At 38.5% G+C, this 18068-nt stretch overlaps 1 protein-coding gene across 1 annotated transcript; it reads left to right on the top strand.

Moving 5' to 3' along the window:
* The first annotated feature begins 5004 nt into the window (after positions 1 to 5004).
* UTP23 (UTP23, small subunit (SSU) processome component, homolog (yeast)) lies at positions 5005 to 8379 on the top strand. The gene is made up of 3 exons (XM_004679628.2): positions 5005 to 5278; positions 6079 to 6253; positions 7899 to 8379. Exons 1-3 carry the CDS (start codon positions 5091 to 5093, stop codon positions 8280 to 8282), a joined length of 747 nt encoding a protein of 248 aa, XP_004679685.1. The 5' UTR covers positions 5005 to 5090; the 3' UTR covers positions 8283 to 8379.
* Positions 8380 to 18068: the final 9689 nt, after the last annotated feature.

Below are 18068 nucleotides of genomic sequence, written 5' to 3'. Positions count from 1 at the left end.
GAGGGCTGATAGTGTACTTTTTAATGTTGACTGCAAGATGAAGAAAATTTCTCCCCAACCATGGAATTATGGGTGTCCCTCTTTAATCTGATTAGGATCAGTTTAATTCACATGCTTTCTTCTGTGTTTATATGTGGAGTGAGGCCACATGAGGTTATATTTTGAAGAGCAAAGTGATTTGTTCAGTATTATGAAAGGAACAATAGCGAGGGTAAAGTGAGAGCCAATAAAAAGAAAGTAATATTCATCTCGACATATGACACAGCATGTGGGTATTTTCCATATGTTTTCTAAAATAATAATAATAATTTTAAAACATTTGACCTTCTCATTCTAGTATTTTGATTTCTGACTTAGCAATTAATATTAAAGCAAAATGATATTGCACTGAAAACATTTGAGCGGATCCTAACAGTGACTTTCATTTTGTATGTCATGTAATTAATATCCGATTGGTATAATTCAATTATAAATATGAGACTTTGAAATAATATTCTACTGGATTACTGAAAGCCTGCTTAATTTCTTGCCACTAGGATTTCAGGACCTGAAGTTCTCCTGCTGCTTAAAAATATATACGAAACCATGAGTGAAAGGGTTGTCTTCAACATTTTGTTCAACATAAATAAATAGTGTTTTTAGAAAATCCTTTTAATGCTATAATCCGACATAATTTTTGATCTTTAAGCTTCTTTAAGTAACAGTAATAATATTTGCTTACCTAGAGTAATTTTATAAGGATTCATTAATCTTCTAAAATACTTGGCTAGGGTAAAATAAAAGACCCCATATTGTATGAACTTCTCCCACAGTTTCAGTTATGATTTAATTAAATTTCAAATAGCAGTTTGTTATACATCAAAGTAAGACATTTGCCCCTTGCCGCCACACCTAAACTGTTCCCTCCTCTGTGCCAGTTTTCATTTTCACCACTTTAACACCATTGAATACTTCACAGCATAATCCCCAAAGAAAGTACTATTCAGATCTTTTATATTAAAATACTAAATTCCTTTCAATTTACCTTGTTTTTTTTTCTTCCTCTGTATGAAGACATTCAAATCAACTATTGTAGCAAACCAATTTGCTAGTCTAATGTCATGTTCAGCCAACTGATAACAGTTATCTGAAAATCTCAAAGGCACTACCTGGCTACTGTTTGGTTTAGAAACACCCTTGACAGACAACTCCCTGAAAACCTTTTCCAAGAGACAGTTTCTCCTTTGTCATTCATCCTGGAAAGAGGTCTTACTGGTATTGCTGGGTCCACAACTTGCCTGCTTTTTTTATTTGACAACTTGTTGACACTAACATTGCCTTGAAGTTTCTTGCCCCAGCTGCTAGATTTTTCATATTTACCTGACTTTTTTCAACAGGAGACAGAGTCCACTGACACAACCAGCTCACATCAAATTTTTCAAGCTTTCAAAAAATAAAAAAATCTTCTGAAATAATGTCATGATAGCTTCTACAGTACATAAAAGGGATACAGTTTAGTTTATTTTGAAAGTTATTTTTTACAGAGAACACTCAGGATTATGAACCTTCTCACACAAAGGGTTATTAGGTGAACACTAACATCAAAATTAATCAAAGAAACCTGTCAATATAAAATTCTCTAATTCTGGCTAGTAGCTTTAACTTACTATCACTTAGAACTGGGTTTGGATGGAAATTTAATATGTCAAATAGGCTTATCCTTTATTTAAAAAAATGTCCCATTGTGATGAGTGATGAGCAGTGTTGATAATAGGGAGAGGTCATGCATCTGTAGGGGTAGGAGGCTAGAGGGAATCTCTGTATATTCCTCTCAATTCTGTTGCAAACTGAATACACTGCTCTCAAAAAAATCAAGTTTCAAAAATAGGAATAAAAACCTTAAGATAATATTTTTAAAACCTGGGAAGTTTGTTTTCCTTCTTATGTAAAACCAATTCAGAAATAGGAACTCATCTTTGTAGAGAGTTTCATAATCACAATCCAGACTCCTCCCACCAGCTTGCCAGCTTAGCACATGACCTCCATTCTTAAATTTACCTGACATCTAAGATGGAGGCTACTTGTGTGCCATTCATCACCCAAATTCCAAGCAGCAAGACAGAAGCATGTAGACAAAAAGGTGAAAGGAAAAAGGGAAAACCAGCGAAAAAGGAATAGGGTATCACTTTTAAATGGCCTTCTCCCCAGAAATCCCTTGTATAGCACGTACTTACATATTCTTACCTACAACTTAATATATGATATTTTACTGCTCAGAACGTTAGAAAATGAATTCTCTTCTCTGAGCCCTTTACTGTTCCGAATACCATTAGGATTCTACCATGAAAAAGAAAAGAGATATTTGGTGGCAATTTATAGTCTATGCCACAGTCATTATGTTATGTAGAATGATTTTTGTGGAAAATTTCATGCAGCCATTAAAAATAATGAATGACAGCTATTCTGACTGGCTTGGGGTTTGTATGAGGGGGAATGGGAAGATTTCCATAAGGTTTGTTAGATGAGAAAAGCAAAATGCATTCAAGTGGTAAAATTTTACTACATTTTAAAAATAATGGTAATAAAAATCTCTATTTAAATATATACATATGTATAGATGAATATGAAAATTTACCCAAAAAGCAGGTTGTTAACATGTGTTATTTGGACATGGAGAGGGAATGAATATCTTTGTGTTGTTCCACTGCTCTACTTGTTGTAACTGGCATGTGTTACTTTTGTAATTCGAAAAACACAAGAATGTCTTTTAAAGATGTGCCAGCCTTTGGAACCAAACTTCATAACACTTTCTGCCATACATGAAAATCACAATAAGCCAGTTCCTAAGTTGGGAAAGAACCTACTAGGGCCTTGATATGAAATAGTTAACCAAAGTTGTTTTAAATGACTTAGTTAGAGAAATTATGTATTTGGAGAGTAAGATTAGCTAGCTAACAATAAGAGGAACACTATATTCTCTTTGAGCTAATGGATGTTAACAAATGTTTATAAATATTTAATTATAAATGTAAGGCAGAATAATCTCACAATAAATATAAATAACTTTGCTGAACTACCTAGTATACTAGTAGCATTTATGAAATTAAACAAAATAACCTTTATGAATTGCATGTTTATCTATTTAATTGAATATTTACCAACTTAATTTCATTTAGGCATGAATCTTTCATGAAAAAGCCCTGTTTGGGAATTAGTCACATCTTGCAAGTCAACATGACTTCATTAAAATTTCATGAAGAAAACACTTCAAAATCAAGGAGACCAACATTACATTATAAATTACATTTGATCCACACATAATAAAGCATTTGAAGAGTATAAAAAATAAAACAAATTAATCCTCTACTTACCTCAGTTCAAAGTGAATGTCTATTTGTAATAGAAAATGTCCAGTATAGTGACGTGAGGGGGAAAAAAATAGCAGCTTCCACATTGCCACAGCAGTCATCCTGAAGTATAAGGTTAAAAAAATTAATAACTATTAAAATTAATAATATTGTAATAATTCTCCAAGTAAAATTTCAGCTTAAACTTATATCACAAAAGTTCATCCAATTACAGCAATGTTTAGCTTGTGCCTTGGTCATGGCTAAATATTGATTTCCCAATTCTAGGTGAGTTAGCATCAAAATTTTCAGTAATGAAATGAAATACCACTTTAGATAGAGAGACACAGGGCCTTACTGACCCACATATGCATAATAATGACAGAAACTAATAACTGTCACTTCCTTTCTGAATAGTATCTGGCTTCCTCAATATTTGATCTGAGAAATAAGTATTTTAAACAAGTATACTAACTTTTTCTGCAGGGCTCAGAATCCTGTTTTCAGTAACACCCCTAGAATATATGCAATGGAATATTACCCAGCAATCAAAAAGATACTCATGCCTTTTGCAGCAACATGGATGGAGCTGAAAAGGATCATACTTAGTGAAACAAGCCAGAAAGAAAAAGAAAAATACCAGATGGTTTCATTCATAGCAGGAGCTTAAGGGATCAGGGGGGGAAAGCAATTATAATAAAGTAAAAACAAAAAACAATGAACACCTATAAACGGAGACATTCTATGGGGGTGAAGAGGGAACAGGAGCAAAACCGGGCAGGAAGAGCACATGGGACTATGGTGATGGCACACAGGTGAAGTGGTAGGTAGTGGGAAGTCCACGGGATTATAACAAGAAAAAAAAATGTACAAAATAAAAAAAATGATGTAATAAATAAATAAATGTATTTAATTTTAAAAAATGTAAAAACCCTACAGAATAGGAAACGTTAAATTTGCTAATCACCATTAAGGACTGTCTTCACCTTTGCAAAGTAATGTTGCCTTTTTTTTTTTTTTAAGATTTACTTATTTATTCATACAGAACTGGGATACAGGCCAGAGGTGCAGTGGTGGGAGGATTCGCCAGAGACAGAGTGGAGAGCAGAACAGGCAGATCGACGAAGTACACTGCTGAGGGGAGCAGAGGGCGGGCCAGGAGAGGTCTGCCACGCCCTGTGGTCACCTCCGGGGCAGGTGGGGATCGAACTCATGCTGAAGTGGCTTTGGCTTCTTAGTGCTGTGCTTTAACCCGCTGCGCCACCAGGGAGGGCCAGTGTTGCCTTTTTTTAATAAAAGCTCCATGGCCTCTCAGCTTAGCTGTTTTATTTTTTGATCAACATAAGTTGTCCAATATATTTTAGTCCCTTTCTTTTCCTGACTTTGGAATGATAAACATTAAAGCCGAGGGTCAATACAACTCAAGCTCACTGGCATCACTAAACAGCCCATCTCCGCCGGGATGACGCAGGCCAGGCGGTGCAACACTCGCGACGCGCAGGGCCCCTCAGCCGCGCCCCTGGACGGCGCCGGCGCACTCCGGCTGGCGGCAAAATTCCGTCAACTCCAGCAGCCAGGCTGAAAGCGCACGCGCGTCAGGCGTGACGTAAAGAGCAGGTTGGGCCGGGCACGTGGGGGCGTTTGCTTCCGGAGCCAAGGGCGCTTCACTTCCGGGAGGACCACGCCGGGCTGCTGCCGGGCTGCTAGCTGGGGAGCGTTTGCTGACCCTTCCTAGCCCAGCGGCCCCGGTCCGGACAACCAGGCATGAAGATCACGAGGCAGAAACACGCCAAGAAGCATCTGAGCTTCTTCCGCAACAATTTCGGGGTTCGGGAGCCGTACCAGATTCTCCTGGATGGCACCTTCTGTCAGGCGGCGCTGCGGGGCCGCATCCAGCTGCGGGAGCAGCTGCCCCGCTACCTCATGGGGCAGACGCAGCTGTGCACCACCAGGTGGGTGTGGCGGGGCGCAGGCGCGGGGGTCTGCGGAGTGGGCAGAGGGGAGGCTGCTCACGAGCTTCCACTGCGATCATGAAGGTGCAATCACCCCAGAGTTGACAGTTCAGGGCGTGCGCGTGAAACTGTGTAGTTGGGTCCTCGCTGGTGGCGCGCGGGGCTGAGTCCCAGCGCTGTGAAGCTGTCCGCAGCCACTGCAGCTCGACTTCCATCCCCGGCCAGGAGTGACCCTCAGGGCGCGGCAGACCTCTCTTGACCCGCCCACTGCTCCCCTCAGCAGTGTATTTCAGTCTGCCTGTTCTGCTCCTCGCTCTGTCTCTGGTGAGTCCTCTCACCTTCCCCCCCTCTGGCCTGCACCCCAGTTCTTGTATTCAGAAGTAAATAAAAAACCAACTGTGTATCACAAAGTGCCCTTCAGATATTCCTGGCTAATGAAAATACGCACATTGTGGTTCCACTTGACTTCGAATCTTGGTCCCAGACAACCAGATCCGTGATTTCATGCACGTTACTTAACCTCTTTGAGCTTTGGGTTTTCCTCCGTAAAAAAGAAACCATAACTGTTTACAAGGTTGCTGTAAAGTTCAAACGAGAGATAGCATAGGTAGCGCATTTATTAGGGTCCGAATCCTATCCTCTCTTACATAGTTATTTGCAAAGCTTTTCCTAGTTTAAATGAAACGTTTCAGGTGCCCCAGTAATTCTACGAAGTGACATCTCTGGTTCCCAGAAAACTGTATCAGTATCAGATATTAAAGGTTTTTGCCCAAAGCTTTTTTTTTTTTTCCTTCCCCCAGGTGTGTGTTAAAAGAGTTAGAAACATTGGGGAAAGAATTATATGGGGCAAAACTGATTGCACAAAAATGCCAGGTGAGAAATTGTCCACATTTCAAGAATGCAGTCAGTGGCTCCGAATGTCTACTCTCCATGGTTGCAGAGGGAAATCCTCATCATTATTTTATGGCAACACAGGTAATGCTGCTTTGTTTATACATTTAACGTCAATGTGCAATTCTTTCCTTTTTTCCTTCCTACCACCACCCTTAGGCCCCTTGACTCTTTCTGTCCATTCACTTTTAGCCTCAAAAACCTTAGTTTCGCTCTCACTGTCCACTAGTTTGTAATTACTTTGTCAGTTCATCGTTTGTTTCCTTATTTCACATGTGTGCAGTTTTCTAGTATTTGTCTTTATCTTTCCAATTACTTACTTCACATAATTCCCTTGAGTTCCTTCCATTTTGCTGCAAATGCTAGCGCTTCATCTTTATTGCTGAATAGAATTCCATTGTGCGACGTCTATCTGGGGCACATAAATTGCTTCTAAATCCTGTTTATTTTAAGTAATACTGTAGTAAACATTATGGACCATGTAATTATTTCAGTTGATGATTTTGTGTTCATTGGATAGAAACCCAAAAGTGGGATTATTGGATCCTCTGCTATTTCTGTGTTCAGTTGTTAAAGGTAAGTTCAGACTGCTTTGCGGTGTGGCTGCACAGTTTACAATCCCATCAGCCATGTACTGGGGATCCTCTTTGTCCACATCTTCTGCTGTACCCACTGTTGGAAGTTACACAATGGAATTCTATTCAGCAATAAAGATGAAACGCTAGCATTTGCAGCAGGTACTCACTGGTGTGAGTACCTCTTCATGGCTTTTACTTGCATTGCCCTTATTAAAAGTGATGATGAGTATTTTGTTCATATGTTCTTTAGAAAATTGTCTATATAGATGTGCCATTTTTTAAAATGGATTGCTTGGTTTTTTGTTGTTAATGCTTGATGAATTCTTTGTATACTTAGGATATAATCCCTTGGGTAACACTATTTTAAAAACTGGCATCAATTTTAATGATTTCTATTGATTATGTTATGTGGCGTTACATAATATCAGAAAAAATTAGGTGACAGTGGATAAGTTGTTTAGATTTAAAAATATTGGATTTTAGATTAATTTGTAGTCATAAAAGCAGTTGTCATTAATTGAGGATCTTACGCATAGTGATTTCTCTTCTTAGTTACTGAAGATTCCTTTTTTAAGATTACTAACATGGAAACGTGGTATGTTTTAGGGTTTGTGAAGGGAAGATAAATAGTGCAAAGGTTGTATCTTCTGTGCCCATACATTTTTTTCACATTTGTATATTTCATACTGCTTCTTAAAAAGGTCATGTTCTCTGTTATTTGAGATCATGCCACCAATATTGAACACTTCAGAATTTTAAAGACAGAGAGAGACAGGGAAAGGAGACTCAGGTTAACATTAATTAAAAACTGACATATATACAGATTGGCATAAATGTACTTTCACAATTTTAAAATTACACAGTGAGTCCACAATCTGAGTTATCCAATTCTTCTGTTCTTTGAACCTCTGAGCATTCTTGCCCCTTTCTGAAGCATGTCTTGGAGTGACAAAGAGAGGCCACCTAACATAGTTGCTTTGTGTTAGTGTTTCATTGTGTTCCTAGAGCTTCAGTATAGCTCTCACTGTTACCACTTAATTATTTATGCTCATTTTTATTTTTTCTTCCTCTATCATAAAATATATTGCCTTTAATGTATCTTATTTATTTCACATATTTAACCTAAATAATTATATTTTTCTTTTCAATAGGATCAGAATTTGTCCATGAAAGTAAAGAAAAAGCCCGGCATTCCTCTCATGTTTATTATTCAGAACACTATAGTCTTAGACAAACCTTCTCCCAAGACAATTTCCTTTGTTAAAGCAGTAGAATCAGGTCAGCTAGTCTCTGTGCATGAGAAACAAAGTATCAAGCAACTCAAGGAGGAACAGGGGTTGGTGAAAAACCCTGAACAGAGAAGAAGAAAAAAGCACAAAAAAGTAAGTGGCCCCAATCCTCTTAGCTGTTTGAAGAAAAAGAAAAAAGTTCAGGATACAAAATCACCAGCCTCTGAAAAGAAAAGAAAAAGAAACAGAATCCGGAACAGACCTACTGCAGGACTACTTTCTGAAAAAAAAAATGCAGAAGGATAATGAATCCTCTGGATTCTTTTAAAGACATTCAAATATGAAAAATAAATTTCCTTTAAAAACTGATGGAGTACCTACAATAAAAGACCTTATTTTTCTAAATAAATATGGCTTGCCTAAAATTATTTGTTTTCTTAAAAAATGTATAGGTGGATTTTGGTTATGATAGTGTTCACTTTACTTTGGAGGTGGTTTTTCAGTGTAAAACTTGTCTCTTTCTGTCTCACTGCTGACCCCATTCCCTATCAATATATGGAAATAATTTAATAAGTCAGTGCCAAAATGTTTGTCACAGTAAAGAAGTATTCCATTTTCACTTTCAGTAAAAACTTCTTTTAACTCATCTAGATGTAGAATTTATATTTCCAAGTATATGCTATCTTTGATTACTCCATTATTGATTGACTTCCTATTAGAAATGATGGAAAACTTTCTTTATCCATCCTCATTTTCTAATATATTAGTATTTCAGTCTTTTTACATCCCAAGTACAGTATTTTCATCATAAACATTGACTTGGGCTACTCATTGTTTTCTCTGAACTAGACCATGATCTAGCAAAGGATCCTAATTAGCCAGACCTGATTCATGTGTCTGTTCTGGAGCTAGGGGCTGAGGCTAGCTCTACTTAGATTATATAGACTAAAATTGGGTAATTGATAGCCCCCCTCTCCAAAAGGAACAAATGGAATGTTACTTACAAAGGGAGGTGAGGAGGGAGCAGGCAAAAAATCTAGGCATCGGGAAAGTAGAACAGAGATGCCATTTCACTTAATGAGGGTGGTTCCAATTACATAAAAAATAACCAGTGTTGTTAAAGGTGTGATAACAGTGGAACCCACATACATTACTGGTGAGAATGAAAATGGTGCTAACAGACTGGCAATTGATTTAGTTAAACAGAATTAATGATATTACCCAGCAATTCCACTCCTTAGGTGTATATTCAAACAACAACAACAAAAAAAACTACACAAAAATTAACAGCATTGCTAATAATACCAAAAAATAAAGATAATCCAAGTGTCCATTAACTGATGAAGGATTAACAATATATAGTATGTTTATATAAATATCATTTGATAATAAATGAAATACTGATAATTCCACAGTATGGATGGGCATTAAAACATTATACTAAGTAAAAGAAATTAGTCATAGAAGGTCATCTACTCTGTGATTCCATTTATATGAAATGTTCCCCAAATAGGGAAATTACATAGAGATAGAAAGATGAGTGGAGACCGAGGTTTGGGAGAGGGGACTGTCAGGATAAAAGGGTGTAGGCTTCTTTTTTGAATAATGAAAAAAATTATAAAGTTGTGTATGGTGACTAGTATACAACAATATGAACATGTAGTAAACTTTGAATTTGTACAGTTTAAGTGGGTGAAAAGTGTTACAGGGATAATATCTCAAAAGAGAGGTTTAAAAAACACAGTAAGTACACAATATACTAGCCATTAATTAGTCATGTAACAAAGTAAGTTGAATAAAAAACATACTTCTGCACTTTAACTGTGCTTTGGTGCAGCTAAAAAAGTAAAACGATGCAATTTCAGTTTCTTTGAAGAGGAAAAAAAAAAAAAACATCACTGACAAGCTAGTGGGTGATAATGTTCTCCAATGAATGAATCCCAAATGGATCTCTGCCAGTTTGCTAATGCTCACTATCACTACTTCCTGATGCTGTCAGAAAGATGCCATCTGTTCGCTTTAGTTGCCAAAATTTTACAAATTATCCAAACATTTCCACAGGTAGTACATGCTAAAAAGGTAAGTCTTCCAAATGCTCATCACTTTGCACAATTATTTCACCATGATGTTTTGTTCAGCTTGGTGTGAAATTGATAAATACCTACATAAGGAAATATTTTGATCTCCAAAACTGAACTAGTGACTCTAATCTCCTATGTGGTAAGCAATGCAAGTGTGGTTCTGTTTAGCTACATGACATACTAATGTTGGTACCAGCACTTAGAGAGCCATCCACATTAAGAAAGCAGAGTCTATGTATATCAGTGCAAAAGGAAGGAGACATGGAAGGAAACTGTTAAGAAATGGCACAGAACTTTAGAAAACCCTTGTTCATTGTAGCATGTGCTATCACTTAAGGCCCCTTAATGGTGGGGAGCTCAGGTAGTTGTCAGGAAGGGAGTAGCCACGAATCTGACAAGCTCCTGGGATTTTATGCCTCATCATCATCCTCTGAAACAATGCATTTAGACACTGTCACTGAGATTGCCTTTGATTAAACTTCAAAGATCTTATTTTATTTCATCTTTGTGCCATAGTGGAATTTGATGTCACTTCTGTCACTAGGTTTTCGTAAATGTTAAATGAGTGAATTGAATTGGATGCAATAAACTATTGTTAGCACCTATATCACAGGGTCTCCAGCCTTTCTAACCCATGACTTTGTTTCAGTATTACATATGAGGCAAAATAGTGACCTTCTAACTTTACCAATGCAGCACATACACAGCTTAAAACTTTTTTCCTTGAGTACTTTGGTATTTGTAAATAACCAGCAGTTAGTTAAAACAAATCTTACATTTTGGCAAAAAGGAAGAAATGTTTGGAAGATGCTAGTTAACAAAACATCACATTTGCTACTGAAATATTACTTCCATCTGCCTTTAAAATTCATTTACTCGTTTCTCTTCATTTTACTGTATTGGGGACAATCCGAAGGTTATTGAGGGGACATTGAAAGAGTTTGTGTGCGTGTACATGTGTATGCTCTTTTAAACATAAAACGGGTTTTTAAGAACAAGTGTAGGTACAGGGCAAGGTTGTGTACCCGGTACTCTGAGTCCTGAAGCTGTGTTTTCTAGAGGTCATTGCTAATTCCCAGAAGACAGAGTAATGTATTTTTCTTCATATAGCCATCACTTTACCAACTTCAAAGAGGCCGTCCATGGCAATAAGTGTTTGATACATGCTCTGCCCTACCTCCTGGGAAGACAGCACCTTCCCATACCCCCCCTTTTTTTGTTAAGATTTATTTGTGCATACAGAACTGGGGTACAGGCCAGAGGATTCACCAGAGACAGAGTGGGGAGCAGAACAGGCAGATCTACGAAGTACACTGCTGAGCGGAGCAGTGGGCGGGTCAGGAGAGGTCTGCCACCCCATGTGAATCAGTTCCAGGGTGGCAGGGATTGAATTTTAGCTTTAGCTAAAGTTAGTGCTTTAGCTTCTTAGTGCTGTGCTTTAAACAGCTGAGCCACCAGGGAGCGGCCCCCCATTCCCTTTTATTTCTCACTGAAGTGAGAAAGTACATTAGGCTTTCTGGGTCAAATATACTTTTATGCATTTCTCCCTAAAATGTTTTGGCTAACCACATTCTGGGCCATCTGAGGCATTTTGGTAACTTTGGTGAAATATTGAAAGGGGGAGAAGAAAGTTACTCACTGAAGGTGAAAGGGGGAAAAGGAAGTCAGAAACAGGATATTTGCAATTATTGTGAGATGCAAAATATTGGGGGACAGTAGATTGTAGCACTAATGGTGCATCAGAATAATGGGGAAATTAATAGATGCCTGTCACTGGAGAAACTTAGTTTCCCTTAGTTTGGGTGGGGCCCTGGCATTTGAGTAATATAAACGTTCCCCAGTATTTCTTGGGTAGTCTGAAAATCTCCAGTAGTGAAAGAACCTGGATTTGAGAGTTAGGATGTTTCAGGTGTCCCCAGTCAATCAGGCCTTCACTCAAACTCTGTTTTCTGCTTAGTAAAATAGAGTTTATACGAATGTAAGTAGTTTGATTTTTAGTACATATTCAATAAATACAGGGTATAATGGAATACTACACAGCCATCAAAGCTCACATTTCAGAAGATAATCTAAGAAATGCTTGTTCTCTCACTCTGTTTTTTCTGCTAACTTGTTAGGCACAGGCATGAGCCTTAGCTTCCTGAGGAAAACTTTTTGATTTGCAGTTGTTCTCATACCTGGTTGCAAATTTGTCTTTAATGAGATTTTTCAGAAAATCACATCAAATTCTCTGAAGGAGGTACTTTGAATTCTGAGGTATTCATAAGAGTATCTGGTTCACAGCCTTGTCCTGTACCTACATTTGTTCTAAAAAATGTGTTTCATGTTTAAACGAGCACACACACACACCAAACTCTCTCTCAATGTCCCCTCAAAACAACTTCAGATTGCCCCCATAACATATAACAAAATGAAAAGAAAGGAGTAAAAAGCACCCAAAGTGACTCCAATACGTGGTGAAGTTTTAGAAGTATGTAATAGAATAGTGCCCTCAAATGTTGGCGTGTATAAGAATCATCCAGAGGTTTGTTAATAGGGTTCCTGGGTTTCCCTCTGAGAGTGTGACTCAACAGGCTGCGGTGAAGTTCAGACATTGCACTTTTAGCAAGATCCCAGCTTCTAGGACCACTACCAGCAACAGCAGCTGGGAAAGTGTGACAAATGTAGTGATGGGCCCTACTCACAATGGCTATATACATAGACACCTGTCCATTCATTCACAGACAGGTGGGATGTTCCTGTGTCTGGGCTATTAGGAATAATGCTGCAATAAATTAGAATACATGTACGTCTTCGTCTTCACTATTCTATTTTCATTTCCTTTAGAAACATATCCAGGAATGAAATTGCCGGACCATTTAGCAGTTCTATTTTCTGTTTTTGAGGGATCTATACTGTTTCCATGGTGGTTATACCAATTTACATGTCCGCATGTAGGGTGCAAGGGTTCCCTATTTTCAACATCCTTGCCAACATTTATTATCTCCTCTCTTCTTCTTGATAGCATTGCACACCTGTTAGAATGACTCTCGTTGTGGGTTTGATTTGCATTTTCCCGATGGTTAATATAAAGCAACTGTTCGTGTATTTGTTGGCCATGGGGAAGTTTTCCTTGGAAAAACATTTATTCAGTTCCACTCCCCATTTTAAAATTACTTTTATTTATTTTTTGTTGTTGTTGAGTTAATTATATATTTTGAAGGTTGGCCCCTTAACTGATACATGGTTTGCAAATATTTTCTTCCCTGTCGGTTGCCTCTTCACTTTTTTTTTTTTTTTAAGATTTACTTATTTATTCATATAGAAAGGGGTACAGGCCAGAGATGCTGGAGGGTGAGAAGATTCACCAGAGACAGAGTGGGGAGCAGAACAGGCAGATCAACGAAGTACACTGCTGAGGGGAGCAGCGGGCGGGTCAGGAGAGGTCTGCCACGCCATGTGGATCTCTTCCTGGGCAGGCAGGGATCGAACTTATGCTGTAGTGGCTTAAGCTTCTCATTTCTGTGCTTTAACCCGCTGCGCCACCAGGGAGGGCCCGCCTCTTCACTTTTTTGACCCTGTCTTTGCTATGTGGTAGCGCTTTAGTTTAATGGAGTCCCACTGCATTGTTTTTTCACTTGTTGTTTGTGCCTCTAGTGTCATAGCTAAAAAAAAAAAAAAAAAAATTGCCAAGATCAATATCAAGATTTTCTTTCCTGTTTTCTTCAAGCAGTTTTATGACATCAGGTCTTAAGTCTTTAATTCATTTCTAGTGATTTTCCTGTGCATATAATTGTCCTTTTACTAGTTATCAAAACAATTGTCCTTTATTCACTGAGTAGTCTCAACTTTCTTGTCCAATTTTAGCTGACCACATAGGTGGGGGATATTTCTGGGTTCATAATTCTTATCCATTAATTTAGATATATGCTTTATGCAAGTACCACATTGCATTTTCTTAATCCATTCATCTGTCAGTGACTACTTAGATGGTTTTCATACCTTGGTTATTTTAAATAATGCCACAATGAACATGGGAGTGCAGGCATCTCTTTCCTTTACTTTGGATATATACTCAGAAGAGGGATTGCTTGATCAGATGGTAGTTCTATTTTTAATTTTTGAAGAATCTCCATCTCTCCTTGTTCTTTGCATAATGGCTTACCAGTTTTCATTTCACGAACAGCATACAAATATTCCATTTTCTGTACATCCCCACATTTTCACCTTAAATCCAAATATCCTGTACTGTACACTATCTTCGGTTATAGTAGATAATTAATATTTGCTGGATGACTATGTTATCAGAAGGGCATTCTTAAATCTGTGATTCTGTCCGTTTGTTCTGGTGATATTGCTGTATTTTAAAACATTACTAAATTTCTTAAAGAAATTTGCTTATAGAGCCCCTACTATATTTAAGGATACCTTTTTCTGCCCCTAGAGGGAGCTCCAGCCTTCTCTAATGGTCTACCCATCAGCACTCTCCTCCAGGATTTCTTGCTCCATCCTAAAAAGAATACAGCAGAACCTGCTAAGGTTAAAAACACTTATTGGACATTTTCTTTTCTTTCTTTCTTTTTTTTTCTGGAAGAGGACACCCTAGTGTAGCCTTGAAACTCTTCCTTCATTTTGAAAAAGACATTAATGAGGCTCCAACTTCATCCAGCTTGCTAATTCCATAACCTGAGCAAAGTTTATTGGCTCAATTGTGGGATTCCTATCAAACAACCCAGATGTAGGTCAGATGATAGAGTTGCATGCTCTGAGAATTTTGCCCAGCAAGGACAAATATACTATTTGGATCCATCAGATTTTCATTCCTTAGGTTTTAACCATAAGATACAGAGAGAATCGGTCAGTTGCTGGTGATAAGTTGGGAGAAGATATTGCCCCAAGGAAAGTCAGAGCCATGAAGGAGAGAACTCTGCATAAATAGGAGTATGGAAGGATGATTATATAGATCAGACCAGCATTAAAGAATTATTAATATAAACATGTAAGGTATTTAACACAGTGCTAAAAAGAAAGATGACTCTTCTTTTCCATTTTGCCTATGAGGAAATGGGATACATGGGGTTATCCAGAAAATAGAAATAGTATGTCATACACACACATAATATTTACATATATCTGTATACATATATAACAAAAAATCTATAATGGCTTTATGGGGAGTTGACTCATAAAATTTGGAGGCTACACAGCTCTATGATCTGCTGTCTGCAAACAAGAGGCACAGGAGTGCGGGTGCTACAGTCTACTCTGAGTACCTAAGGTCCTAGAATCAGGAGAACCCAAGGTCTAAGTTCTTGGGTTCAGCTCCACGGGCAGGGGAAAATCTGCATCTTAGTGAATGCAATCCGCTTTATTCAGTTTACTAATTCAACTAATCTTACCTAAAAACACTTTCACAGTCACACTGAAAAATAATGCTTAGCCAGTTACCTAGGCATTCCACATAAACTTAACTATGGCACTGAAAGTTATCCGAAAGTTCAGATAACTTATCCATGTATAGAGGGGTAACAGATAAAAGATGCAGACTTGATTTTGAACTCAGGTCTAAATCAAAGCATCTCTCTGGGGTTAAAGCAGGGTGCAGTGGCTGAAGCTGGACAGGATTCAAATGTTTAGAGGTTACTTACCTTCATGTGTAGAGATTCCTAGTTCTTTGAGGGAGGGTTTGATTTCTGAAAATGGCTTCAACTAATTTGTTTTTGACTTATGCATGAAGTGACATTACATTAGAGCATTATATAAATTTTAGGTTTTATCACTAAAAATAAACATGTGTATACTTTTAGGAAATTCACTACTAAAAGTCCTTTTGGAAAAAAGATGTTTTGGGCAAAAATCAAAAGACAAATTAAATAATATTCTTTTTCTCTGAGTGCCCTTGAAAATTGTTCTGAAGATAATTTCAAATTTAGGAGGGATTCTCTATAGTGTTAGTATTACTGGGGAAATATTCAGTTTCCTAAAGTATTATTTTGAAGGACAACATTCAGTTGGTGGTTTTTAGATGTGGGTCTGTATTTATTTATTGAACTCCTGATGTCCTAGGATTTAATGATACATAACATACAGTCTCTCCGCTTAAAGCTTGTGATATGTCTGGGAAATATATATAAATAATGAATTTTATTACATTGAGATTAGTGTTATAATAAAACTCTTTCCAGACATAAAATTCTTTGATTGTATAATTTATATAACATTAATATGACATATTTTTTAGGAAAAAGCAAGGTATAGCTATAAATGAGAAAATTATTTGTAATTTTAACATTTAAAAGTCTCTTTACCTGGGGGCTTTAAAAGTTGATAAGGCAAGAGACATTTGAAGTGACACAAAGTAATCTAATAAAGATGTGTACCAGAGACAAGGAGATAGTCAATAAATGTTTCCTAAAGCAGTGACATAAGGAAACAGCAGTCTGTCTTGATACCTTTATAAAAACTGACCATCCTGTTTAAATTACGTCTACTCTGATAGAAAAAAAAAGCCCAACTGAGGCTTCATTCAATAATAGGCAGTTTGCTAACTAAATGATTGAATGAGGAATGACTGAGTGTCACATAAATCACCAAATATGGCCAAATAAATTTATGTTGTTTGCTTAAAGCCTTGACAGTTATGGCGGGGTCCTGCTCGCCTTGTTTTTATGCTTCCAGCCATTTCATTAAGTTAGCTCCAAGGACTACACACAGACATAAGGGGTTTAACACTTTCCCAGGTTACATACTCAGTATTTGCTCAGTTTTAACTGCTCTGTAGTATTGCTTTCCCGAGCATTCTCAGGCCCTGCCTGGTGAAGTTACAAGGACAGGACCAGAAGGAAAGCTGAGGCACTCTTTCCTTCATTCTCACCTCGTTAGGTCTGGGCATCACCAAAGCAGCAGTACAGCTCCTGTTCTGACTCAGCTCCAGTGAGGTTGTGTTACAGGGCACCCCAATGTGAACTGGGTTGCCTTTCTGTGGGTCCTCACCCCCTTGCCCTTAAGATTCAATCGTTTTGTGGACATACACAAAAAAGTTCGATAATGGGTTTATTTACAAGGAGAAAGGTAAAGGAACAGCCCAGGGAGAGAGGGAGAGAAATACAAGTTAACTAGAATGTCCTACCAGCTCTGCTGACTTGGACTCCACCGGCCGCTGAAAACCGATGGAGAGCCGAACGACCAGCCGCTAACCGCCAGGCCAAGAGACCCCCAGAGCCCATCTGTCCGGTTTTATCCTAACCTGGCTGCTCAGCTCCGCCCTCACGTCCCAGCGTGCTTCTCATTTGTATTGATGGGATTTGTAGTTCCAATATCTGGAGCGGGGGCAGAGTCCATGAAAGCTTTATCTGCTACAGTTGTACAGCTTTTTCTTGATGACTGTGGCATCAACCTCCTCAGAGCATCACCTGCTTAAAGTACGGATTCCTGGGTCCACTCAGTCCACTTAAAACAAAATTCTGGTAGGTGAGACCTAGAAGGTACAATATTAACATCTCATAAAAATAGCTCCAGGTGGCCCTCCCTGGTGGCGCAGCGGGTTAAAGCACAGCACTAAGAAGCTAAAGCCACTTCCGCATGAGTTCGATCCCCGCCTGCCCCGGAGGTGACCACATGGCGTGGCAGACCTCTCCTGACCCGCCCGCTGCTCCCCTCAGCAGTGTACTTCCTCGATCTGCCTGTTCTGCTCCTCACTCTGCCTCCGGTGAAGCCTCTCACTGCCTCTGAGCCTCTGGCCTGTACCCCAGTTCTGTAAGCACAAATAAATAAATCTTAAAAAAAAAAAAAAAATAGCTCCAGGAAACTCCCTGCCCCCTAGGGGTGAAGCCTCAGAGCTGTATCAATGGTGAGGCCTGAGTTTGATCCCTGGCCAGGGAGCTGACCCACATGGCATAGCTGACCTCTCCTGTCTTACCTCTGCCCTTCTCAGCATTTTATTTCAGTAGGTTTGACCGCTCTGTTCCCCACCATCTCTGTTGTATCCTGTCACCCCTCCCCTGAACCTCTGGCCTACACCCCGGTGCTACAA

Source organism: Condylura cristata, unplaced genomic scaffold, assembly GCF_000260355.1.
Source record: "Condylura cristata isolate star-nosed mole 26May11 unplaced genomic scaffold, ConCri1.0 scaffold00009, whole genome shotgun sequence".
Lineage (NCBI taxonomy): Eukaryota > Metazoa > Chordata > Mammalia > Eulipotyphla > Talpidae > Condylura > Condylura cristata.
This window is presented reverse-complemented; position numbering and strand designations above follow the sequence as displayed.

Bases quoted from the DNA above. Each gene is read 5' to 3' on its own strand.
- UTP23 (XM_004679628.2), top strand. From the start codon at position 5,091: ATGAAGATCACGAGGCAGAAACACGCCAAGAAGCATCTGAGCTTCTTC. The intron at 5,279-6,078 runs GTGGGTGTGGCG...TCCTTCCCCCAG, and splicing joins ACGCAGCTGTGCACCACCAG to GTGTGTGTTAAAAGAGTTAG. The intron at 6,254-7,898 runs GTAATGCTGCTT...TCTTTTCAATAG, and splicing joins ATTATTTTATGGCAACACAG to GATCAGAATTTGTCCATGAA.